At 44.3% G+C, this 27,313-nt stretch overlaps 1 protein-coding gene across 2 annotated transcripts in view; it reads right to left on the reverse strand.

The window, feature by feature from the left end:
* JADE1 (jade family PHD finger 1) overlaps positions 1–27,313 on the reverse strand; it is a 66,932-nt gene that overhangs the window by 3,529 nt on the left and 36,090 nt on the right. For both annotated transcript variants that reach the window (XM_066573752.1, XM_066573753.1), the window contains exons 4-10: positions 25,517–25,674; positions 20,413–20,603; positions 11,754–11,965; positions 9,429–9,596; positions 8,898–9,014; positions 4,371–4,892; positions 3,054–3,174 (exon numbers count right to left, since the gene is read on the reverse strand). In XM_066573752.1, coding sequence (XP_066429849.1) covers positions 3,054–3,174; positions 4,371–4,892; positions 8,898–9,014; positions 9,429–9,596; positions 11,754–11,965; positions 20,413–20,603; positions 25,517–25,674 — 1,489 coding nt within the window. The remainder of the gene's footprint in view (positions 1–3,053; positions 3,175–4,370; positions 4,893–8,897; positions 9,015–9,428; positions 9,597–11,753; positions 11,966–20,412; positions 20,604–25,516; positions 25,675–27,313) is intronic.

Below are 27,313 nucleotides of genomic sequence, written 5' to 3' on the forward strand. Positions count from 1 at the left end.
GCACTCATGCCATCTGCCAGCTTGCTAGCTCACGTTGCTCCCCTTTTCCCTCTTACACTTCACAAATTATATGCTTAAAAAAGTGCAGAGTCTGCTGTAATCACATGACTGAAGTAACAGACCCGTTTACAATCCTCTGCTTGGGTAGAATATATTTAAGTTATTTAAGCTCTCAGAAGGAAGTAATAAGTCTCCTCCTGCTCTACCCCACATGGCAGTGAATGGAGTGTACGGCCTGCAGGGAATGACCTTAATAAATAGCATGGAAATTCTAGTCTAGAATCATGAATTTACACTTTGAGGTGCAGATTCTAAGAGGTTTTTAACTGGGGCGCTGGAATGCTTCTCTGAACCGTAGGTAATGTGGGAGCTTGGTAGAGTGTAATTTGTTGTAACTCATCTAATATGTGTTCAGCATGCATTGCTATCTCATTTCTCTTCTCCATGGTTGAGGATGACAAGGAATGGGGACGGCACCTGCGAGGGGAGTATTTTCTTTTTTTAAAGGGTTTAACTAGGGCAGTGGTGGCGAACCTATGGCACGCGTGCCAGAGGCGGTACTCAGAGCCTTCCCAGCTGGCACTCGCCGCCGTCGGCCGCTTACCACGTTTAGTAAATACCGGCAGGGGTGCCGCAGCTCCCCTGCTGGTATTCACTCAGCAGCGCTGCTAGAGGCGCTGATCCCGGCATACACTGTGATGTCAGTGTGCAGCCGGAATCCTCCTCCCCCCTCCTCTGACGTCTCCTACTTGGTTCCGCGAGAGCAGGGAAGGGAGGTGGTGTCTGGCAGCATGTCACAGTGTGCTCCTGGGATCTGTGGCAGCAACAGCGCCAAGCAGAAAAGGTGGGAGGGGAATTTGAATCTCAGAGGGGGGCGCTATTACTACAGGGGCCACTGTGGGATGTCGCTATTACTACTGGGGGCCACTGTGGGATGTCACTATTACTATTGGCTACTTTGGGATGTCACTATTACTACTGGGGATGCTGTGAAGTGTCACTATTACTACTGGGGACCACTGTGGTGTGTCACTATTACCGCTGGGGTCACTGTGGGATGTCACTATTACTACTGGGGGCTGCTGTGGGATGTCACTATTACTACTTGGCTGATGTGGGATGTCACCCTTACTGCTGGGGCCGCTCAGTCAAAATCTGCACCCAGTCTATTTTGAAACAGCCTTGTCCTTTTAAGAACGACGGAGGTAAAAATCATACGTCGTGATAAGCCCCGCCCCCTGACGTGTTGGCACTTTACAATTAATAAGTGGGTTTTGAGTTGCAGTTTGGGCACTCGGTCTCTAAAACGTTCACCATCACTAAACTAGGGCTTATTTTTGGGGCAGGGCTAATTATCGGCAAAACACAGTAGTAGCTATCATGAGGACGTTATATTTTTTCCACTTACGCTTACGAATCCCATTTTCCTCTCCTTAGGCCCAATGCACATGGCCAGATTTGCATTGAGGAATCCAGAGCGGCGCCCGCCTCTGGATTGTGCAGCAAATACCTGCCATACACATGTAATGTAAATGCAAGTTTTTATTCCCACGAGCGGAAATCGACTGCAATTTTCCGCTAGCGGGGAAAAAAAAAAAAAAAAAAAAAAATCGCAGCATGCTGTATTTTGAACTGGATTCCGTATGGAAGGCTTCCATTGAATTCAATGGGAGCGGTCTGACCCGCGGCCCTTCTGCAATCATTGCGAAAAAAGGCAGCGGGATCCATGTAATTGGCTAGCGACGGCGCGGCATTATCTGTACTGCGCATGTGTACTGGCACAGACGCAGCACAGTGAACAAGAATCCGGATAGGTATGCAGGGGTCCTTGGCCGGGCACAGGGTTGGATTCTGCTGCGGATGTTACCATTATGAATGGTGAGTACCGCTATCAGACTGTGTAGGGATACATATTATTGACAAGGGGGAGTGGTAACAGTTATTAAATCATTCATACAAATATGTTTGGGCAGTAGCAGTATTTACAGTCACAGACATGATGGAAGAGCTGACAGGTCGTATTTAAGGTCCGTTTACACTTGCCAATTATCGTTACCAATCATTCAATTCCAAGAAACAGTTAGAATTAACCCGTGTTAATGCAGAAAATGACTGTTAACTGTTGATCTTTATTGACTGTCTGCCCATAAAAATTGTCACTAGCCGCACAATCAGTAAATTCCGCTCATACGGACATTTACATATAGGGATTTCTGTTTAGCACAAGTCTCTCATTTTCTGGGCATGAGCACTATAGCTCTTAAGGAAACATCCTTCCTTCTATCCAGACCATAAGAAAAGCAGGAAGTGTAAGAGAAGCACGGCGCTCCCATTGATTTCAGCGGGAGTAAAGCCGTGACCACTGATGATGATTATATCCAACCCACTGCACTGACATCTGATTGAAGGGAGTCCCGAGTGGCGGAACCCCATCGATCAACTAGGCCCAGAATACTCCTTTAAAGTGACCCTTCAGTCCAGGGATAAGATTTGAAGTTCTACTGGAAGCTAGTGCTTATTACCTACATTATTCTACCATGGATCCACTGGCCCCTCTGGTGTTTTTTAATATGACCACAGCACTCGTCTGGCAACCAAATTTACACCGACGTATTGGTAGTCATAGACCGAACATGCTGCTCTGTTCAGCAGTCAGAGACGCACCCGGGCAGCCAGAGACGCACCCGGGCAGCCAGAGACGCACCCGGGCAGCCAGAGACGCACCCGGGCAGCCAGAGACGCACCCGGGCAGCCAGAGACGCACTGCTGCCATCTTCAAAGACAAAAGAGGGGCCCCAGGAATCAACGAATCTACTGCAGAAAGACCCAAATGGAGGGCCGCAGATAACACTACTCCTCCAGACTAACTTCAAATCTTTTCCTGTGTCTACAGAGTGGCTGTAAAAAAAATTCTGTTAAAATATATATATATTAGTTATATTAGTTATAGTATAGCACATGTGCCAGTTTCTTGAGGTAACTCTCATTCCTGAGGAAAACGGACTTCAGCGGGACAGAGAAGAGCCCGCATGTTGTTACACCGTATATCTCACCAGCGCTGCTTCTTTCGTGATCCAAGAGCTTTGTGTAAAGATGAAAGATTTGCTCCTGAACCTTACAGACCGAGCGCTTCATCTTCTCCCTCCTGGTCACCATGTATGTGAGGTTGCGCACCTAAAACAGAGAAGAACGGAGACGTCAGCGTGCGGCTAGAGCATTTGTTCAGCACGCAGGATGCATCCTGACTTGACGCCAGAAGCCTCCCTTGGCTGGATGGGGATTACCGCACCACAGCAGATGTGCAGACGGCAATGTAAAGCCACAGGATTCATGTAACCGGATCCCAGGGATAAGCACTGTGGGGAGGCAATCAGACGGTTTGCAAACACTCATGTCATGCACGCTTCTCCCCAGAAACATCGTAAGATAAAGGATCTGCAATGAGTATTGGTCCGTCAGCTGCCAGTCACCCAATATATCTTGTGAGGAGGCGTCTAAGCCGGCATGTTATATGAAGAATATTAAAAGATCATCATTGGGGATTTTTCATGTAAAAGTATTACAGCATTTTCACCAATAATGTATATGCGGACACGCAGGTGCCCTACAGAAACACTGCATGAGGGATGGAGAAAGCTGTAATCTGGTATACCGAAGGGGCTTTAGGGGATTCCACTTTCCGGCTCCATTTGGGGGCAGGAAAGGGGAATCCCCATGGTCAAACAATTTAGTCTCTGGAAGGAACTGAACAACGCTGGGTGGACCCCATTGACTATAATGCGGTCTGCTTGCTTTCTACCCGGCTTTCAGACGGAGGAAAAATGCTGCATGTAGCGCATTTTCTTACGGTATTTTCAGCCGTATCTGCAAGGAAGATTCCAATGCAGATGTGAATCCGCCCTTACAGCAGACTTGTTCAGTTATCAAAGGCCATGCGCTTCCCTTTACAGCCATTTTTATTGCATCCCAAATTATTCATAAAGCAACTTTTCAAACAGTTTTGATTACATTTCTACAATCCTATTTCTACAACTATGCCTGCATGGCAACAAACAATGATCCCTCAATCATACTTTTGTCTATCGGTAGCCTACATCTTGCAAGCCACCAAAAGTAGGCTAGCGCAAAGTAAGACACAGATGGAAAGAAGTGAGACTACAGAATCAATACTACGCAGTCCTGAAGATACAAAGTTCATCATGGGCTCTCTAGACACTATACAATGGAACAAATGTAATCAAGTCTGGAAGTTGACTGCGAGAACCCTTCAAGGCGGCCAAGTAGGTTTACCTGCAACCCTCTGCTAGATCGTCTTCCACCCCCTTGTCACATATCAACTTAAAAACATGCAGAAGAAAACAGGTTCTCACCCTTTCTAGATCCTGCCGCAGGTGAGTAAAGAGCTGCAGCCGCCGAATCAAAAAGTCTTGTTCCCGCTTGGCCAAGTTGTCTTCCTCGTCCTTCTTAGGAGTTATAAGTGGTTTGTTGAAGTTGGATTTCCTCTTCAGCTTCCAGTACTGGTATATATAATCTGTGACATCATACGGGATTTGCATGGCCTGACTCACTTCCTGTACATTGACAAATGTATAGAAGTCATCCTCTAGCTGCTGGAGTTTCAGCTTACGCTGGCTCCCATTCTTGGCCTCCTGTTGGCAGGCAGCAAGACCTTGTAAGTCATCCAGACAGGCCGGGGAAGCCTCAGCGGCGTCATTCCAGTCACTGGCGATCTCGATGATTTGGCCGTCCTCTGTTTTCTTGCTTCCACTATGCTTTGGACAGTAAGACTTAAATTTCACTTCGTCTTCTTCTGTCAGGATAGTCTTCATCTCCAGGCCACGATCAAAGGCGCACGTGACATGAAAAGCAATTCTGCAATTTTTAACAGAGCACTAAAAGCAAAAAGAAAGACAGGACTTAAGACAATTCAATGGACTAACTCAAATCAGGAGAAAAAGTAGGACGTCTGAATGACACATTTATGGTAACGGTGAAGCTATGGCTACATTTTCATAAACCTACCAAACACACAAAAAAAAATGTTTGCCTAGCCAACTTTTACATTGATTCATTGTAATACTGGGTGCAGGACGACATGGCAACCGACAGCACTACAACATAGCACCTGTAGGGGGCAGCCCCAGAGGACAACAGCATTTCCCAAATAGGCCAAGCCATCGACCTACTCAGAACAAGTAGATAGAAACCTCAGTAAAAGGCCGTAACCATAGCTTTTTTTCTTCTTCAATAAACTGAGAAAAAAAGGCTACTTCTGTGGACATCTAACACCTGATTATGCATTAGTTAGACCCAACAAGTAAGACGATGTGTGTGGTATAAATATACAGGACTCGTCTCTTCTACCATCATCCTAAATGAATAATCTCAACTATTACAATAGGAAAAAAAATATATATTTTTTTACATTAAAAAAAATTGTATCAAACTGCTAATCGGCTATAATAAGTGGAGAGCATACAGATGTGCGAGCTTAGGTGTCAGCAGTTACATGGTTAAAAGGTTATGGACAAATTTGGGGGGGGGGGTTATTATTTGCACTTAAATGCATGCATTCTGGGCGGACGATCATTTTTGCAATAGGATTTCTTTAAAAATCTTGCACTGTCTTCTGCAGCTTTAACATATCACTGAGTCCGAGTCCCAGTAGGAGTTCTGTCCGTGAGGATGGACTGATGGCTTAGTTGTCTTCTGCTCATAAGACTGCAAAGTCTTATTCTTGACCAAAAACAACGTTTATTTTTGCAGGAGAGAAGAATTAACCCTTTCCAATCCAACTTGTATTCTGGTTTTCCTAGGGGGCTTACTCTTTTTCTGCTATTATACAACGGCTCTATCTGCTGGCTAAAGCCAGTATTGCATGCAGCAACATGTTGGATAGGTTCCAACAGCAGAGAGGCTGGCAGTATACAGTAAGAGAACACCGACTGACGTCTTCCAACATCGGAGCTGTACAGCCTTAAAACATAATGTCTTAAGACGTCAGACTGTGGATTGGAAAGGGTTAAGTGCTTTGCCATCCCAAAATATAAAAAAAAAAAAAAAAAAAAATCACCCAAAAATTCATTTAAGTTAAAAAAAAATGGGTGTTGTGAGTAAGTGAGGGTGTTTCACTATTGAACGGCTCTGTTCACATCTGCTTTTAGGGTTTCCGTTTTCCTGTACACTCATGAATGTAAGAAACCGGAAACCCTGCTAGGAATGGGTCTGTCCTATGACGAACAAATCGACCCTACTGACTATAAGGGGTCTTCCTGGACAAAACACCACAACATGCTGCGCTATTTCATCCATGATTGTGAGATAAATCTCCGTCAGGCGCCAAATCGGAGCTTCCAATGCAGATGTCAGCAGAGCCTTATCATTATGTGATGTGGATACTTTTTGGAGCTGGTCTATACTGCTTGAAAAAATGTATCCATTCACTGTATCTATCTAGCAAGCCAGGATAAATGTTGATATTAAATTAGACACAAGCAGTAATTATAAAGCCTGTAGCTGTTTATTTTACCTCGTTAATAGTCAGACTGTATTGAGCAACTGCTATAATGTTTTGCCAGCGTGTGTAAACTAGCAAAAAAAAAAAAAAAAAAGGAGAAGGAAAAAAAAAGATCCCTTTAAGTGAAAGTGCATGTTGCAGGCTGTGCTACATGACAGCTTTCTAACCTCGGAGACTAACATACAATGACAACAGAATATTTCTACGTTCCCTTGAAAAGAAGCCAATTCGCCCTCCTCTGGGTTTTCCTGCTCAGGTTGATTCAGCACGCAGATGAAAGGGAAAACACACAAGACAGTTATTAACTGACTTTACATCATGAAGTCTATGCTGTTCTCCGGTCGGAAATCAATACGGTGGGAGAAAAAAAAAATACACCTAAAAGGAGCAAAAGGAAATAAGAAAATACAACATCATAAAGTACAAAAGCTGTTATTGGAAAATGAAGAGACGACTGCAGGGTGTGGGGAGGTGATCGATACTACACAGAGCACAGACGGCCGCCATCACCTGGGCCATGGCGAACAATTAGACCGTGGAAAGGTTTTATTCATTATCCCATGGCATTTAAATGACTGCCAGTAATTACAGCAATTGGAGCCGTTCATTTACAAGTGTGCGTTTAGAGGCAGGCTGCAGTCTACGGACGGACTTTACGTTCACCGGATAAAAGCGCTCGCAGAACAGTTTAATCAGACATCTACATCAATTTTCTACCCGCAGGGATTCTAGAATTAAAAAAAAAAAGTGTGAAAAAAATCCCTATAATTACATCTGTGATTATGCAACATCCCCTGAGAAATGAAATTCATCCTGTTTTTATGATGCCCACAGGGAATAATATGATAATGACTGGAATACATATTAAACAGGATTTTATTTTTAAGGTAGCGGCGTTTAACCCTTTTCACTGCCAATTTTCATACTTTTGACACGCACAACTAAAACCTTGAAAATCAAACTAAAATGCATTTATTTTAAAGCAGCATCCACTGCGAGTATATAACCCCCATACCAATACATTATCCCAAAGTAGACACCTGGCAAACTGCGTTAATGTCAGCCAGCACTTCACATTCATGGTCGCCTCACGCAATTTTGCATCAAACTAACAATTTGTATCAAATACATTAAAAAAATCCCGTGGATAAAAGGCTGGTGCAGAACAACTTCTAGAAAGTGCAGATAAATTGTATCACCTGCTGCACTCGGTGTTTGATGCTGGAAACCATAAGCAAGCAGCATAAAAAAATGTGACAGACCGCACATGCCTTCTCTCCTAATGGTAAGAGATAACACGCACCCCTGCGGTCACCACAAGGCAGTGTAGGGGGCAGCATCAGACCGTTCTGTGGTCACCTCTACGAACGTAAAGCTTTTCATTCTGCTTCCCCAACTTCAAACGAGTGCTGTGCCCCAAGTACTACACCTTAGCCTATCCCTGTATGCGGATCTTAGGAAATGTGCCCCTATATGTGCAGTTGTAGGAATTAAAAAAGAACCCGCATTGGATGCCATTTCTGTTTACGTCAGTGACATCTCAGAAATATTAATCAGTGAGGTTTTGAGAATAAAGACCCCCAATTTGGGAACTGATTTAACCCCTCCATGACCAAGGATGATTGTCGCTCTAGTGTCCACTTCACATTCTGCAGTTGTCATTCACAAAATAAATAAATAAATGTTTTTATTTTTCGGTCGATTGGGCTTTATGAGAGCTTGTTTTCTTTTTTTTTGTTTTTTTTTAAGGACAACCTGTATTTTTATTGCTATCGTTTTGTGGTTTGGTATTTTACCATACAACTACTGCTTTTTATTCAATTTTTTTCTTGGAGGCGAAGTGAGCAAAAAAAAAAAAAAAAAAAACTAAACACAATACTGGCATTGCATATTTGCATATATGCGACAACTGATGAAAGGGTTTGTTACTTTTCTAAAAATGTTAAGTTCTTATTTTAGTTATTTTTACTTTTTTTAACGTCCCGATACAGACATTGAACTTCTAATCGTTTGATCGCATCTTTTAAATAGACAAACAATTATGGCAGCCCTGGAAGCCTTCAAAAAGGCACAAAGTTGCTGTGACACCCGAACAGAAACCATACGATCTTATTGCGGCAAGGTCATCTGGGACATTTAAAGGTCGTCGTCAGAATGAACGACACATTTAAAGGGGTAGCAGCTGCACTCCAAGTCCTCTCCAATAGTGACTTTAGCAGGCTTATATCTGCCGTATACGGAATGGGCTCTCCTCCCACCCTGCTGCATACACAGCATATGCCATGTACGTCCATGTACGCTGCCATGTGCCCCAACATTACACAACATTTTATACAAAATTTCCACTTGAACATAGTTGTTGAGTCCCAGCAAACCTCACCTGTATGCAGGCTCCAAACTTCTCACTGCACAGGTTGCAGAGGAGAGCCCAGCGACTGCTGGGTATGTGAGACACCTTTGTAATAGGCTCCATCTTTTCTGGACTCCCGATGCTCACCTGAGAGAACACAACATCGTTTATACTTAGGATTTATCAGTAGCTTAAAAAAAAAACAAAAAAACCCCGAAATCTTCTCACTTGGAGCTTTAAGAGCGGCGTGAGAAGTCGGGAAAGTAACTGAATACAAGGGGGAAAAGAAAAAACAGCTGTGGCAAAAAAAAGTACGTTTAGTCGCCACCCGTATACAGAAAAATAGCAAATGCACTCCATGTGTACCTATAACAGCTCTTAGACCTACATGCCAGAGGGGTGTCCTTTGGCATAGGTTCTGTCACCCCCCTCCCCAAAACTCCTTGACCATGCTTTTCAACCCCCGCCAAACAAAAAGTACATTACAATTCGAGTTCATGGTGGGTGTATGCATTGTCAGATCAGGCAGGATAACAGAACTGCAGGTACTCAGTACTTTACCTCAGGAATCCATAGAGCGCAGCTGACATGGACCCACTTAGTGCCGCTCCGTGTGGGCTTCATTGCCCCTCCTTTCTTAGGGCACAATAAGCACTTTGGCTGTACCCCCAAGGCACACGTCCGACACAGCCAACTTCCTTCTGGCACTTTCAGTATGCCATAGCAGGCCTGAAATCATGTGGAAAGTGAGATCATTAACGTATTGCCTATACAACGACCAGAGAACAGCCAAAATAGGTTAAAATCCATGTATATGGTAAATGTTTAAATATATCAAGGGGGGCGAGGGGCTTGTCCGCTGCAGACGGACTGTGTATATTGCAGCATACTCCGATTCCGGCTAAGCCCCTGCTTATCTCCCCATTATTTAATTATGTCATCACATTGCATAGTTAATCGTTGTGACTGTAACCGTGCAGCAGTAACCGGGGGAATGATGTAAGGCTTCCATCCAGCTCCTTTATAAGGTGTAATATGTCAAGCATGAAGCATCTATTGGACAGGCTTGTCATCGCTCGCATGAAGTGAATATTTATAATGTACGTCTCGCTGTAAACCATCTCTTCTTGCCGAGGAGGCAGGCACGCTCCCGCTGAACTCTATTTGTCAATATTACATGTATTAATGTCACTAAACGCCAAGACCTGGAAACAATATTTCTATGGATGGTAATTAGTCATACGAGCGGCTCCTCATTCATCAGGATACCATGTTCATTGGGATTAGTAAAACGAATACATTGGATTCTGTATATTAAAACGCAAATTACCAGGAAGACCTAGAAAGGAATTTAAAAAACTAATAAGTTTTTGCCTTGTCTGCAAGACTTCCTCCATGCTCCTGAAACTACACAAGTCTACAGAGAAAATAGGCTGCCAATGGCCTCAATGGCATCTACTACCATTCTGACAGAGCTATTCCCATTACTTCTGCAGCACTGACATATGCCATGGTGCGGTACACAGACTGTAAGTATCAGCCCAGCCCCTAGAGGGCTCACAGCCTAATTTTCCTATCACAGAAATAGACTGCCGGGCCAATTTCATAGGAAACCAATTAACTAGAGAATCATTTTTGAATGTGGGAGGAAAGTGAAGAACACAGAGGAGGTCTATGCATGTATGGTAAGTATTCAAGCTCCATGGAGATGTCCGCTTGGATTAGACTAAGGCCCCCTGTCCACGGCAGTGTATTTGCCGGCGACCACACCGGCCAGCGCTTCCCATAGCATTGCTATGGAAAGAGCCGGCACCTGTCCACGAGCGGAGAATCATTGCGATTCTCCGCGGTCAGCCTATCTATTAGATAGGGCTGACTGGTGGAGATTCGGCGACGGCTCCTGCTCCCGGGAGGCGGCTCCCGCGGCAGAGCTTCACCGCAGGATACCGCAACGCCCATGGACAGCCGGCCTAAGAGCCCCAGTGCTTAAGAGGGACACTGCATCTATTTTCTGTTTCACTTCTCCCCCGAGTTGTCCTAGTAGATGAACTGCTGTTACTTATAATCATCTGGTGATTTAGGAAGGCATACTTGAATATAATTCTGCCCTTTACTGTAGTAGAAAACAGCCCTCCCTGTACGGACGTCAGCCTGAACCTGTCATAGGCAGCAGCCAATCACAGTGCTGTAGGGGAGGGAAGCGAAGCCTGTGATGAGGCAGGAGGTGTGTTTCCCTGAACCAATGAAGAGATGATGAGGCAGGAGGTGTGTTTCCCTGAACCAATGAAGAGATGATGTATGTCTCAGACTACCTGAAGGCACTGCAGCTAAACTGTAGTCATAGATCGCAGCTCTGCTTTAATAGAGTTAAATAAAAAGCAGTCAAAGAGCAAAAGATGAGGCAAAAAAAACAGACACATAAGAATCTGCTATGGGTGCTGGCATGCATATTGTTTTTGAGCTCATAATTGAACAGTCCCTTTAATGCCAATTGCTTTAATTCTAGTGAGAAGAAATCTTTAATAGGTTCTATGATTTGAGTATTTCGTATTTTTTAACTATTGTTTTAATGTTTTTTTTTTGTTTCTTTTTTTTAATTTCTCCATCTACGGTTTTCTTTTTAGCACACATAGTTGATGTAATGGATGATGGCTAAAGTCAGCTAAAGTGTGTGAATAAAAAGTGCTGCCTGCAGGGTGCCAATCATCACAATGCTACAAACTGAGAGGGGGCTGTGATAATGTGTCAACTGCAATTTGCCAAAGCTACATCTCGATAAAAGGCAACATGCTAATGCATCATCCACTTTTCAACAATCAAGCTTCATCAGGCTATTTGATCTCTTTGCTATTTTTGTTGCAGCATATAAAAATAAAAGGTGCCTACCTGGTGTACACAGATGTTACATTTATCACAGAAGACCATTTCATTGCCATCCTCTCCATCCGGGGACTGACAAACATCGCATACAACATCCTCGTCATATTCTATTCCAAGGCCTTCCTGTGTTTCAATGGCATGGTTCATATTGTCATAGCATCGCTGTTCAAACTCCTCCATTACTCGTTCCATGATGTATTCATCCAACTGTGACATACCTACAAGTGAAGACAAAAAAAAAAAATTCTGATAAGGCACCACAGACAGATTAGAATAGGAGTCTGTTCACATCTGCATTAAAGGCTCTGTCTTGGCTCCATTAGTTTTAGTAGTAGGAGGAACGGTGCTGCACGTAGGGGTATTCCTCTGGTCAAAACACAACAACATAACCCATCGATAGGTGAAACTGGAAGTGTTGCGTCTTCTGTTATAAATGGAAGACATGAAATAAAGCAGTGAACCTGTAAAAGTCTGCTAAATTAGAAAGATTGGCTATAAATGATCAAGCGCCGACTCCGATTGGCTGGTGCTTGATCCAATCATAGCACTCGCTTTGTTGGAGGCGGGGTATTCAGAGCCCCGTCACCAGAAAGAAGAGTATATCTTAACGTGGAGGACACAGCAGCTTGCTGCAGTATCGGGGACCATAGCGAGGGACTCAAACGCTGTGGGCTAGGTGAGAATTGATGTTTTTTTTCATGTACTTTAGCTAGGGCTTATTTTCAGGGAGTGAAGGGCTTAGATTTCAAACCCCCCTCAAAAACCAGGGTAGAGCTTACTCTGGGGGAAAAAACGGTACTTACCCCTTCTCTCCCCACCCCACCAACCCACAGTTGCCGAGATCCAGAGAACATGCTTTGTCTCCAAGTGTCAAATACTGAAGGTCAGTGCTTGCCCACCTAATCTCTCCTCTTCTATAATTTGGCTGTTCATTAACTCCAAGACCAAGACGTTTAGCAGCATCCGAATTGAGGTGTCAGACATGTTGCACAAACAACCCCACGCAGACAAAAAATTATAACATTTATATATTTTGCTGCTTTCAAATGAGTGTAATAAGGTCTTATTTGTGCTTGTATCATATACACAACACCTGATCCTCCTGCAATTCATCAGAACTAGAGTTACAGTGTGCAGGAAATTCATGTTTTGTGACCACAGGAGAGCAAAAATAGAAGAAAAAGCCCCTGATTTACGTCCGCCTGAAAGCAGCATAATATAAAGGGGTAGTCAAATTATAAAATTCTGGGGGCGTGGCCTGACGGAGCCGATGGAAGTCGTGTATTAGAAGGCTCCGCTAAAGAACCAAGCTTAACAGCAACTAGAAGCTCGCCCAGGGTATTCAACCGCTCAAGAGAAACAAAGAACACTTTACCTGCAGATGTCCACCCGCAGGAAGACCGGGAAGGGGGGTCCGAAGCGCCTCACGGACTTCTATCCGGCGCGCGGCTCAGAAGAGGAGAAGATGGCGGAGTCGACTCCCGGCAGAGCAGGAGAGGAGGAGGCAGCGCGAACGAAGGGAACGCAAGATCCAGAGGTAAGTGGAGGAAACATTACACTTACTCCACCGCATAGAACACCTTCACGTTGTCCCCCTCACAAAGAGAAACCCGCAAAAAGCAGCAGGGAGACCTCAGGAAGGGAAGAGCATTCAGAGACAGGCAGTGTCTGCCAGGGGGAAGGGGAGGGGGGAGTGCAGGCGCCATCTTTCCCCCCTGAAACATCCACACAGGTTAAAGAAAAAAGAGCTATCAGCTCCCCCAGCAAGAGCCCCGATAAAAGGCGCCCCAGAAAAGACCCCCTACATAAACCCACTGATGATGTAATAGTGGAAGCACAAGAGGAGGAGGAGGCTTCTGACCCGCTATTTAATATTCAATGTACAGACCAGATGGCGTCTCAATGTTTCATTAGAGATATGGTGATTGCTTTGAAAAGTTCCATTAAAAATGATCTGGCAAACTTAAACACCAAAATCAACAGAAACTTCAACGAAATGGAAGGAAGAATAGATCATTTAGAAAATAAAACCGGCGAATTAACCACCTCTCATAACGAGCTCATAGACGCCCATTATAGTCTCGAGGAGGAAGTGGCAATACTAAAAAACAAAATGGCCGATCTTGAAGATTGGAATCGCCGCAACAATATTAAGCTAAGAGGCATCCCTGAAGCAGTGAAGCCAGAGGAACTGAATGAGTACATGCAAGAACTAATTAAAACGCTACTACCTAATTCAAAAAAAGAAGAACGCATATTGGACAGAGTCCACAGGCTCCCGAAGCCAAAAAACATCCCCGATAATGCTCCGAGGGACGTAATAGCGAGAGTCCATTTTTATCAAACAAAAGACAACTTAATGAGAACATCAAGAACCATGAGGGATCTCCCGCCCCCGTACAGCAACATAAAAATCTTTGCTGATTTCTCTCAGATCACAATGCTGGCACGGAAGAAATTCCTGACAATTACTAAAATTCTGAGAGATAATAATATAACATATAGATGGGGTTTCCCCACTAACTGCACGTTAACAAAGACGGCAAGATCATCACAATTTTAACCGCTGAAGAAGGCATGCACCTTCTAAGAAGATGGGACCTCCCAGTACCCAGAGAACACCACCCTTCTCAAATAACCAATGAATGGTCTCACCAACAAAACAACAGACCAAACAAGAACAAATCCGCACACCGTTGAAACTATTAAAAATGAGCCTCACACTGCAAGTAAACCCTGGGCACCAACAAGCACGTTTATGCTTGGGCACAGGCTGAACTCTTAAACCCCCGAAACAAGACCTACCTAGGGCCGTAGCCCCTACGAAGGAAAGGTCCTTTTACTTTATCTACGTTATCAGTTGATGATATCAGCAACAACTGTTATGTTGCTTTACAGCTACAAGTTTTTTTCACCCCTTAACCTACCCCCTCAACAAAACCCTTGCATACTCTCCCACCAAGAAAAAATTCCTATGCAGACTCCTGAACCAACTAAGATGCACCTAGAGAAAGACGAATCTCCAGGCATTTCGAAAGTACACCACAAGACCCAACAGGTCCTCACAACAATCACCCAGAAACAAAAATGGAGTTGAAATTAATATCTTTAAACGCTAGAGGTCTTAACTCCCCCTTCAAAAGAACGTGCCTATGGAAAGAAGCTATTACTTCCCATGCAGACATTTTTTGTGTTCAGGAAACGCACCTAAAGGAATCCAACCACCCAAAGATGGAGCATCCAATGTTCTCCAGGTGCTTTCTGGCCAATGCCCCCCAAAAAAAGGCCGGCGTTATGATAGCTATTAGAGACTCGGTGAATTTTAAACTAATCGAGGAGGTCAGGGATTTAGAGGGAAGGTACTTGATCCTGGTCTGTGAAATAGACGGTTTCCTCGCCACCCTGGTCAATATCTATGCCCCAAATACGCATCAAATTAAATTCTTGAACAGAGTGGCGAGGAAGATTAGGAAGCTAAAAAAAGGCTCTCTGCTAATTTGCGGAGACTTTAATGCAATCTCTGACCAATCCCTTGATTCAAGCCACCCAGAAAGGAACAGAGGAATGAACCTCCAGTCCTGGATACAGAATAATGATCTATATGATGTATTTAGAGCACTAAACGTCAACTCTAGGGAATTTACATTTTATTCCTTTAGACATAACTCTTCATCGAGAATAGATATGTTCCTGGGAGACTTCCACATCTTAAACAAAACTAAAGAAGCCAAGATAGGAGTAACAACATGGTCAGACCATGCTCCAATATCACTAAAACTAAAAATGGGCCCCCTAGCTAACACCTCAAACTCCTGGCGAAACAACCTATTTCTACTGAAATTACCAAAATTTCAGCAAAGAATCAGAGAAGTGATGGAAGAATACTTCCTACTTAACGATAACCCAGACATGTGCAGATATACGCTCTGGAACGCGCATAAGGCTGTCATAAGGGGAGCCATGATTCAACAAGGATCAATATACAAAAAAGAAAAAAACATACTTCTCAAAAAAGCCATGGAGAATTAAAAAAATTAGAGAGCCAAACCCATGCCAACTCCTCTCCCCCAACGGGTAACCAAATAAGAGAAGCTAGATTAAGAGTGCGGAACCTACTAATTGACGAGCACGAAAAAAATATAAAACATATGAAGACCACCTACTATACCGAAATGAACAAAAACACAAAATGGATGGCTAACAGAGTCAAACAAAAAAGAATAAAAACCAAAATATCCTTCGTGACGGATCCCAACTCCAAAAATAAAATACTCCACCCTAAAGCCATCGCAGAGGAGTTTAGAAAATTTTATGGAGATTTATATAATCTTAACCAAAATCCACATACCCACCCGCCCTCGAAAGACTCTATAAATAAATTCCTATCAAACCTACAACTTCCAAAATTAAACGATGAACAACTCAAGAAACTAAACTCCACCATCACATCCCAGGAGGTCCTCCAGGTCATAGACAAATCTAAGAAAGATAAAGCCCCAGGCCCCGATGGATATTCATGCGAATACTATAAAACATTTAAAAAAATATTAGTTCCCCATATGGTTAATACTTATAATACAGCAATGCAAACAGGCTCCCTCCCAGATGAAATGTTACAGGCCACTATTGTAACCATCCCCAAACCAGATAAAGACCCATCAAACCCGGCTAATTATAGACCCATCTCACTTTTAAATAATGACACCAAGTATTACGCAAAAATTATTTCCCTGAGATTATTGGAATTCACACCTTACTTGATACACAGTGATCAGGCGGGGTTTGTTAAAGGCAGGCAAACGTCGGACGCGACCCGCCGCCTGGTCGACATAGTTGGGGAATTGGAGAGGTCCCGGATGCCTTCTCTGCTCCTAACTTTGGATGCGGAGAAGGCATTCGACAGACTGCACTGGGGCTACACCTTCTCAGCCCTAGAGAAATTTGGACTCAGCGGAAACATCCTAGCTGCTATCCAAGCGCTTTATAAAAACCCGTCAGCAAGAGTCCTAACAAATGGAGTATTATCAGACCCATTTATGATATCTAACGGCACTAGGCAGGGTTGCCCCCTCTCACCTACATTATTCATACTAACTATAGAACCGCTGGCTGAAGCACTCAGAATGAATGAGAAGATAAGGGGAATACCCCTGGCAGCTAGAGAACAAAAAATAGGGTTGCTCGCCGACGACATTGTTTTGTTCTTGTCCTCCCCACTAAGTTCTCTCAGGGAAGCATATAGCCTTCTAAAGACATTCGGTACCCTCTCATATTATAAAGTTAACCCAACCAAATCAAAAATTCTCCCAATCAACTTACATTCAAACCTTCAGAAAATTATAAAAGAGGAGTTTCCTTTCGAGTGGGACCCTAAAGGCATTCAATATCTCGGGACAACAATTAACCTTCCCATAAAAAAATCTATGGATATTAATATATCTCAACTCATCCAAACAATTCGTCACGACCTGACCAACTTTAGCAAGTCAGAACTATCCTGGATGGGGAAAATAGTCATTTATAAAATGATGATACTCCCCAAAATTCTGTATCTATTCAGAAATATCCCACTGAAATGTAACCCTAAACTACTGAAAGAACTTCAAAAACAGCTGATGTCTTTTATATGGGATAACAAAAAACCGAGAGTTGCCGCCACCATACTGTTCACCCCCAAAAGAAAAGGTGGCTTGGGAGTTCCCAATATTGCCGCTTATTACGAGGCAATTGTAATCCAACAGTCGAGACCGTGGGGAACATCCCAACCAGGGATCAGCTGGCTTTCTATAGAACAGAATAGTCTGGGAGGCGGAACACTTAAAGACGCACTACTGATTACAAGTTTAAACTGGAAAACCAACTTAATCAAAAACCCAATAATAACAAACACACTGTTGGTGTGGAAGCACCTTATACAAATTACGAAGGACTTTCAACCCAGAGTACAAGTACCCCTCCCGATAAGTTGTATGGATCTTATACAAGACAACATCAACACTAAACCTTGGAGACTGAGGGGCATCAAATTGATCCTGGACCTCGCAGACGGGGAAAAAATAAAACCCTTTCAACAGCTCCAGGAAGAATATGGATTACAAGGTGGAGACTTCCTCCTTTACTCCCAAATCCAAAGCAGATGGCCGGCCCTAGCACAAGGAAAGACCTGTATGCCAAAAGTCTTAACAAATTTTTTGTTCAGCACCTCTTCCCATAAGGTCCCCCTAAGAACCATCTATGAACTCTTTTGCGGTGAATCCAAGAGCCAACTGCACCAGAAAAAAAGGGCAAACATCTTAAACTGGGAAAGAGAAATGGGGAGAACATATACAGTCGAACAGTGGAATAGCTCATTTAGATGGGCGAATAGGGCTTCCCTCTGTGCTTTGCTGATAGAGGTTCACTACAAAATGACCACCCGCTGGTACCGCTCTCCAGTCCGCTTAGCAGATTTTTTCCCGGGCTCATCAGAACTTTGCTGGAGACAGTGTGGACAGAGAGGCACCCTACTACACATATTTTGGAGCTGTCCAAAAATCAATGGAGTTTGGAAGGAACTATTACGTCTTATAAAAACAATTACGAAGATTGAAATCTCCCCGACTCCAGACAGAGTTCTATTTTTACTGGACATGGATTACATACCCCATGAGATGAGGAAACTTATCTTCCACAGCCTACTTTCATACAAACTCTTGATTGTGAGAAATTGGAGGTCCCAATTTATACCTTCCCTATCCGATATCACCCAAATGATGTCAGATCACATGGGCATGGAGAAAATTTATGCCATAAGAGAAAACAATATCTCCAGATTTATAGAGACATGGGATCCATGGATAAAATACTTTCACCCACAACAAACCACGTTAAATCTGAACACATGAAAGACCAACCAAATGAGAACGATGCTCGTAGGTCATGCGATCTGACCCAGAAGTAGACGGAAGAGAGGAAGTCGTCTGAACTAACCCGTCTGAGCACGAAGTTGAAATTGACAGAACAATCACTGGTGGATGAGAACAGTATGCTTCCCCCTTCTCCCCTTTCATCTCCCCCCCCTCCCCCTCCCCCTCCCACTTACCTATTCTTTCCTCCCCTCATGTTTATTGAGATCTGAGAATGTTCTTTTTTTTTCTTATAAGGAATTGGCAAAGATATACAAACCTAAGCTCTGAGAATTGCCTGTTGTGTTTGAACTTTAATCATTATCTTTGATAAAATCATACTTGATATGTTTGCATGTTTATTATGCTGGTTTCTTTCAATAAAAACTTATTGAATATTAAATTATAAAATTCTTAATGGTCCATCCTCATGATACGTTGTTAATAGAATTGGGGGTAATCAGTCACCTGGTACCTTAAGTTATCAGCTGGTTTCTGGCCCAGTACATTTCTGCAGGAAGCAGACAGCTCTATTCTCACTGCAGTGGTCAGGCTTGGTACTGCAGTGAATAAGAAGTATCAAGCCTGATCACTGCTGCAGGAATGCTGCTGTCTGTTTCTTGCAGGAAGCAGCTCAGTGCACCAGTGCAGTGGCCAAGGAACAGCTGATTTGTTGGGGTCCCAGATGACAGACACCCACTGATCTGCTATTAATGACCTGTGCTGAGGGTAGACCATCAATATTTTACAAACAGACAACCTCTTTAAGATATTACATTTGTCACCATCCTGTAGTATTGGCATTTCTTTAACACACACACCTATGGACATAGACTGGGGAATGTATGAACTCCTGACATCTTAAGCCCCATTTACACACAACAATTATCGCTCAAAATTCGTTCAAATGATGGCATACGAGGTAAAAACTTAAAATCCATCGTTTAGCCGGAGGGTAGATATCACAGACTGCACGCTGTGTTCTGCACTGGAGCAGCTGATTACATTGTATTCAGATGACAGCCCATGCGAGAACAAAGAAGCTGATTGCAGAGCTCAGACCACCTGCTGTGTTCTACAAGCAGCTCCTGGAGGCTTATTTACATGCAAATGAAGCTAATAAAGTACTAATGGGCATTAGTGTCCATTAGTGCTTTATGCAAAATTATCCCTAGAACTGTCAATCTTTCAATCCTATGAAAGATTGGTTTTGCGTGTAAATGGGCCTTTATTTTTTTGCAGAATACAGCTTGTTTGCATAAAGGGTCTGACTGAGTACACATTTCAGTTGCAAATTTGAATGTTCATGCAATTATTGCTTATAATAACTATTTGATGCAAAGTTGTCTGAAAAAGGTATAGCACTTGTAATTTTATGCTTTTAGCCACTAATATCAATATTCTTCATCAATACTCTTTATACACTCTTCCGGTAATTTTGCGCCAAAGCTCTGAGTGCCGTTAGGACAATTGTTTTACTGTTGTAATTTAGGTTTTATTTGTATCTGCCTAAAGTGGGAAAAGTGTCCGACTACCAGAGGTTCAAAATGTTTAAAAAAAACAAACAAAACCCAGAAAACTGGTAGTGAAAGGGTTAAAGTGGAGTTGCATTAGGTAATTTCTACTTTATTTCATTTTTTTGTATTGAAAGAAGAGACACCAGATGATGGATCCAGGCAATGATGGGGAAATGTAAATTCAGGCCTTTGCCAACGCTGTAGATGAAAGCATGTAGTCTGCCTAGATCACAGCAGGTCAGAGGAGACCTTAGAAGTATTTACCCATGTCTTTGAATTCTTCATTAATCATCTCCAGCCAAGTGACATCCATCTCATTGAGGTCATAGCGACACACGCCATCTGCCAGGGTATGGATATCAACATATCCCAACTCCGGAGGATCTGACCCTGATGAATGGACGTATTTCCGAGGTCTCGAGTATGTGACCACCTTGTCTTTCTCAGCGATGGCCCTACAACAATAAACAGAAATAGAGAAATGATTTAGCGCCGACATCATTACATCATTGAGCTTTCCTGACCATTTCCATTGTAAAACCAACTAATAAGGTTACTAGTGCCACCATGGGTCCGCCGAGCACAGCTAAAACCTATTTATCACTTCACATATAGATTTGTTAGATCTATCGATTTTTAAAGGGCCGTCCGGTAAGAAATTCACTTAAAAAAAACCAAAAAAAAAAAAAAAAAAACACTTACACCCAAATGACTTAATACAATAAAACGAAAAAGAACTTGCCCTCCGCAGCCCCAGCAATCCAGCACTGCAGCCCCAAGATTCCTCCGGTCTTTATTAACACTGGAGGTTAGGTGACCATCAACTGCCAATCAGAGGCTGCAGCATCAACAAGTGAAACGTGGGGACACTTCTACCCGTATACGGCTACAGCATTTGAGAGTTTAGCTCCTTCATGCCGGTTCCCTTTGACTGCGAGCTTTACTATCCTGCAGGTCGCATACAGTCGGGGGCCAACGGCTGTCCAAAAGGCGATAATGTGAATAGAGTCAAGGCCAGTCTCATATGAACGTTTTTTTGCTATGTATTACGCACATGAAATACGCAGCACTAAATTCCATGTATTTCAACGGGGCCTCCTGCACTTTTTGGTATTTTATCGCTTATTTAACGCCCAAATCTCCCATTGAAATGAATGGAGTATGTACAAATCACAGTAAATCTGCAGCTGCATGCGTAATATTGTATTGTTAATGCAGGTTGCTATCACACCGGGAGGGAGAGAAAAAAAAAAAAGTTTCCACATCATCAGATTGCTTGTCTGTGTTTTTACTGCGCAAAACTACACAGGCAAACAAACGCACACAAAAAAATGCAGCTCTGCACGCAGTAACACACAGTGTTTTTACATACAGTCGTGCGAGAGTGGCCTTAGCGGTACGTCCGACCGGTAAAGCTTGGTGTTTGTAGGTGAGATTAGCCTTTAAAGTTTTTCCCCTAAATAAAAAAAAAAATTAAAAAAACACCGGCAAATAGAAATACTTTAATTGTCCTCTTCTGTCGAACAGTTATAGGTCTCCCTCGCACGGCCGCTTTTTACCACGATTAGCGCAGCGGTTTCAATGCCGCGCTAATTGTGGTATAATGCTCCTATTGGTTTCAATGGAGCCTCTCAGACAGCCCACTGATTGTGGCGCTTTCCAGCACCGTGATTTTCAAGCGGAGTCTGTTCTATCGTCGGCGTTTAGCGCACCTCATCCATGATAAGGTATGCTACACTCCGCTGTCAGACGCAGGGAGCTGCGGACCAAAGTGGAAGCAAGATCGCTGCAAAGTGCCGTAGTAAACAATTGGTGCCATCAGTCCCGTATAAGAGTGCTAACCATAAGACAGCGCTGGCAGGAACGCAGAGGAGTAGGTATAGTATTAACCAGCCGGATATCAAGGCTCACCCGAGTTACCTGCGGCCATCCGACCAACTAACCTAATCTGGAAGGAAAGTCAAAACTGCATCTTGTCTTCTGTCACAGAGAGGAAGGAAGGCAAATCCTAAGTAATTCAGTGCAGGTAAACAGCTGCCGCATCTCCGCAGGAGCCCTCTAAACAAATCTGAATGTGAAATAATACACAGGCAAGCACACTGATTTGCCTTCCCACGCTTGCCTGCAAACCGCTGTTACAAGTCATCACTTCACAGTTTGTCGTCCCTCGAAGTGCATCCAACGCTGAACCTAGACTAGAAATTAGACGTCAATTTCCACCTTTCAGGCGCAGCTGGGAACGATCAACTGGGGGCTAATTTGCCCAAGATGACTATAACCGTGTTGGTGGCAAGCCCGAACAAAACGCATGCTTCATTCAATAAGACGACCGACTAAAAATAATTACATGATGAGCTCACCCAATCATAACATTTCATGACACGCCACACAATGGGATTAGTACTGCAGAGAGCGGCGCACCGGCCTCGTTAACAGGCTCCGACACAACTTGTAGTAGGGCTAATAAGAGCCGGTAAATAGAAGCCCCGGGGGTTAGTGAGGAGGAGCCGCTCCTGGGGACGCACGGCCGGAGGACGCAGGCTTCTAATCATCTGAAAAACACACCGCAAATGCCAATCCACGCGGAAGCTGGGATCACAAGGAGGCGGCCCAGACCGGAAAAAGATAAATAAGTCCATTCAAAAGGATGGAGTTCATATCCGAGCGTCTCGCAACACCCGAAAACTAGCGCACGATTCATGCCCGTGGGAATTTAGCCTTACACTCAATTTTAAAGGTGGCCATACACTTTAGATAGCCTTCAGCAGATGGTTCCTCTTCCTGTCTCACCATACAAATGGATGCTAGACTTGGATGTTTATATGCTCACTATGTGCAGGGGAATAAGACAATGCCAGACCCCCTCTGCGAGAACAGGAGATTAGAAAAAGAGGATCAGGTATGTTGGATTTCAATGCCCTATTGCTCCCATCCTGGAAACTCCTGCAGTAATCATGTGCTGTTCATGTGACCGCCGTAGCCAATCACTGGCCTCAGTGCCGATGTGGCATTGGCTGTAGGATTCATATGAACGATGAACAGCATTTGACTGCTATAAGACCTCCCAAAACATTGAAAAGGTGAGTAATATTTTTTCCTCCTCTTTTATACACTTAAAGGGGTTGTCTCACGCCGAAACAGTTTTTTTTTTATTCAATAGGCCCCCCGTTCGGCGCGAGACAAACCCAAGGGATGGGTTAAAAAAAAATTTAAAAAAAAAGTTTATTACTTACCCGAATCCCCGCGCTGCGGCGACATCTTTCTTCCTTTACCAAGATGGCCGCCGGGATCTTCACCCACGATGCACCGCGGGTCTTCTCCCATGGTGCACCGTGGGCTCTGTGCGGTCCATTGCCGATTCCAGCCTCCTGATTGGCTGGAATCGGCACACGTGACGGGGCGGAGCTACGAGGACCAGCTCTCCGGCACGAGTGGCCCCATTCACCAGGGAGAAGACCGGACTGCGCAAGCGCGTCTAAAAACGCCAGAAGACAGTGAATTTAGACGGATCCATGGCGACGGGGACGCTAGCAACGGAGCAGGTAAGTGAATAACTTCTGTATGGCTCATAATTAATGCACAATGTACATTACAAAGTGCATTAATATGGCCATACAGAAGTGTATAACCCCACTTGATTTCACGAGACAACCCCTTTAAAGGGGTTGTCCGGTGGGTATATATTTTTTCATGCTTAGAAAATAATAAAGCAAGGTATACTCACCTATTGCTGAGTATACCATCCAGTGATTGGTCAGAGTGGTCACATGCCAGTCTGAACTAGTCCCGGAAGTGAGTGAAGACTGGAGGACTGCAGCGGCAAGGGCATGCAATAGTCAACTATAAAGAATGTACCACCAAATATCCCCTTTAACTGCTTTTTGGTCAATTTAAACATAATCGCAGACAGCCCCTTTAATACAATGTATGGGAGTTGGATGTACCACAGACAAGTATTAAAGGCTGGCTTCACACGTAGCATCTATAGTGAAAAATTCACTCGTGCCCCTTAGGGCTCATTTACACGACCGTATCCGTAAAACACTGCAGAAGTCCCACGGTCTGTATGAGCCGGCAGAGACCGCATATGGCAGCAAGTGTACTGCGCATGACCGAATATCTTACGCACGTGGTCATGCCCAGGGTGACTGTCTTTTTTTTTTTAATTCCCAAGTGGGGTTTACGTAGGACTCGCAATGCAATATATTGCCTACGGACGGCGTTGCATACGCTGCCTATACAAAAGTATAGGGCTCGCGCTGAGTGAGGCCAGCGGGTGGAGCTAACACTTTCTGTGCTTAGTTTCGCCTCCTAGTGGCAGAAGCTATATCCCACGATTTTTGCTGTGTCCCCTAATGACACGAGTGAGAAATAAGGTAAGCCGACTCAGGGAGCAGGTAGGGGGGTCCAGAGTCGGTCGGCTTACTTTGTGGGTACTACAATTGTCAGTATTATTTCAGCAATAATAGAGTAAGGGAAGGACTCATCATGTAGCATCTTGCTAACCGTTGCTAAAACCTTTTGAGACATTGTATGAAGTTGTGCATCTTGTGCAAAAATCCAAGAAAGGCCGCCTGCAGACGAGCGGGTCGGATCCGGCGGTGAGAATTCTCGCCGCGGGACCCGACCCGAGAGCCTGCAGGGACGAGCGCGTACTCACCTGCGCCTGGCGGCCCCGGCTCTTTCATGTGCCGGCTGCCGCACAGCCGGCGCATGCGCAGACCGTAGCCGGAGGCCGGGTAAGTGCGAGCCCCGCACAAAAATAGGACATGCCGCGGTATGTTTGCCGCGCGATATTTCGCGCGGCCAAACCGCGGCCGTCTGCATAGGAGTGCGTATTGTAATGCACTCCTATGCAAACTTTCAGTGGCGGAAATCCCGCGGGAAATACCGCCGCGGGATTTCCGCCCGTGTGCAGGCGGCCAAAAGCTACTATTTTCAAGCTTCATTACTAGAAGTCTACAATGCCGGCTCTTCTGCCTATACTTTACAAGCTGCCGTTTCCAGTAAAGCATTCTCCCACACAACCCCCGTACGAACACACTTAAAAATTTCCTAATAAAATATTTAACTAGTCACTTCCCCTTCCGTGTATACATTAATCATATAATTCTAGGTCTGCTGGATTAAAGCTGAAGCTATTTTATCCAATAGTCAGTCCCTTCCATTACACTTGTTCTACACAAATGACCAGAGACTACAGGGCCTTGCAATTACTGCATTTATAGAGGATCAATGAGCAACGGGATTTATGTGCTTCTGCTTCACCGTGCACAATAAGCGACGGCGGCGGACGGCTATTTCCTGCGTGTATAATCTGCCGCTGTGCCTGGTGTTACTAAACAAGGCCCTTTTTTTTTTTTCTCACCTGGCAACAGGGTCTGGGATAAACTCTGGGTTCACAGGCACTTGCACCCCCTTCTCCCAATCCTGCCGCCACGGATCAGCCAGCACATAATAGTCCTCGGGGTTCAGCTGGTAGGAGTCGTGCAGTTTCATGGCTGTGATCAGGTCTGTTCGGAACACCTGCGTGACAGCATGGAGAGATTAACATTTTAATGCATTCCATTACAATGCTGGCAGGAGAAGATGATCACCGGGGTGGACGTTCACTGCAAAAAGCCTATCCCACTGGGCTAAATAATACCTGCGAGGGATTAAATAGGGCTCATCTAGTCAGCCGTATTGCTAGACGCCGCAGAAAGGCTTGTGAAATTAAATGAGAAAAAAGTACAAAAAGGTAAATGACAATTAATCACATCGTCAATATTAACAAAGTCAGAAATAAACCACAGAAAGAGAAATCCAACGCCCGATATCACTCGGTTCTCTTTAGTGTATAGCTATAGATAAGGCCCATGTAGATATATCATTAGCTGATTATGGATTCTGAATGGCATTTAGGGTGCTACGTATGTTTCCTCTACATGTGAGCAGGATTTACTTAAGGCTTGCCGTCCATGGCCGATAGTTTACAGCGTGATCCGCGGCGATAATCCGCACGCGGGTAACGCTTTCCATAAGAGAACTGTGGAAAGCGCAGCCCGATGTACACAAGTAGGAAATCCACAGCAATTTTCCGCTTGCGTCTAAAAATTGCAGCATGCCGCGATGAACCTATCACAATGATAGGTTCATCGCGGAAAAATCGCAGTGACTTTAAATGATCTCCTGTGGCGGAAATCCGCCCCGCCTGTGGACAGCCTTAATTCAATTCAGTTTAATAGTAAACATTTCCAAGGATATTCCGCGGCGCAACAGCAGTGTTTCCCGCAACGTGTGAGGTGGCACTGACAGCAGGCATCCAATCAGTTGGGGTTCAACCAGCCGATCTACTATGGACAACCAATTATGAGAATAGATCATCGATACATAGTATCTGCCTGGAAAACCCCTTTAGGCTGCCTGTCCACGCGTGTTTGTTCATTGCGTTACCCGCATAATCCGGCGTTGCTATGGAAAGTGCAGCCGCCACGTCCACGAGCAGGGAATCATAGCGATTCTCCGCCCGCAGGATCTAAATCGCAGCATGCCACGATTCTCCGCAGTGCGCCTATCTTTTACATAGGCTCACTGCAGAGAACTGAGAGCGGCCCCCTCTCCTCCCCGCGGTGGAATATCCCTGGCGATATTCTGCAACGGCCGTGGACAGGGGGCCCTAAGGCCTCTTGTCTATGACCGTATTGGTAGAACGCTGCAGGTCTCCCTGCAGCGTTCTACCGATACTAGTAAATAGCGGGTCTGCCGGCAGAGACCATGTATGGCTTTGAGTGCACTGCGCAGTGTGACTTTGCCTATGGACAGTGTTGCATCCACTGCCTATACAAGTGTATCGGGGCTCATGCTGCGTGGTACACGAATAAATAGAGCATGGTGGGATCTATTTTTTGTGCGTATCGACAAGCAGTCTGTCCACACGCACATCTGCATGGATCAACGAAAGTCCACCAACTTTCATTGACTCCATTAATACGAGGTGAAAACACACCCGTGGACATGAGCCCTAAAGGAGTATGTGATACATTACATAGAGGGCAGGTCAATCCTACACTTACATACGTTATATAAAACTTCTATATGTTCATATATTAACCACTTATGTTCTGGGGTGCAATAAGACATTCCTACCACTGACTAGAATAATATTTAGCGATCGCTATCTATT

The sequence above is a fragment of the Eleutherodactylus coqui genome, chromosome 7, assembly GCF_035609145.1.
Source record: "Eleutherodactylus coqui strain aEleCoq1 chromosome 7, aEleCoq1.hap1, whole genome shotgun sequence".
NCBI lineage: Eukaryota > Metazoa > Chordata > Amphibia > Anura > Eleutherodactylidae > Eleutherodactylus > Eleutherodactylus coqui.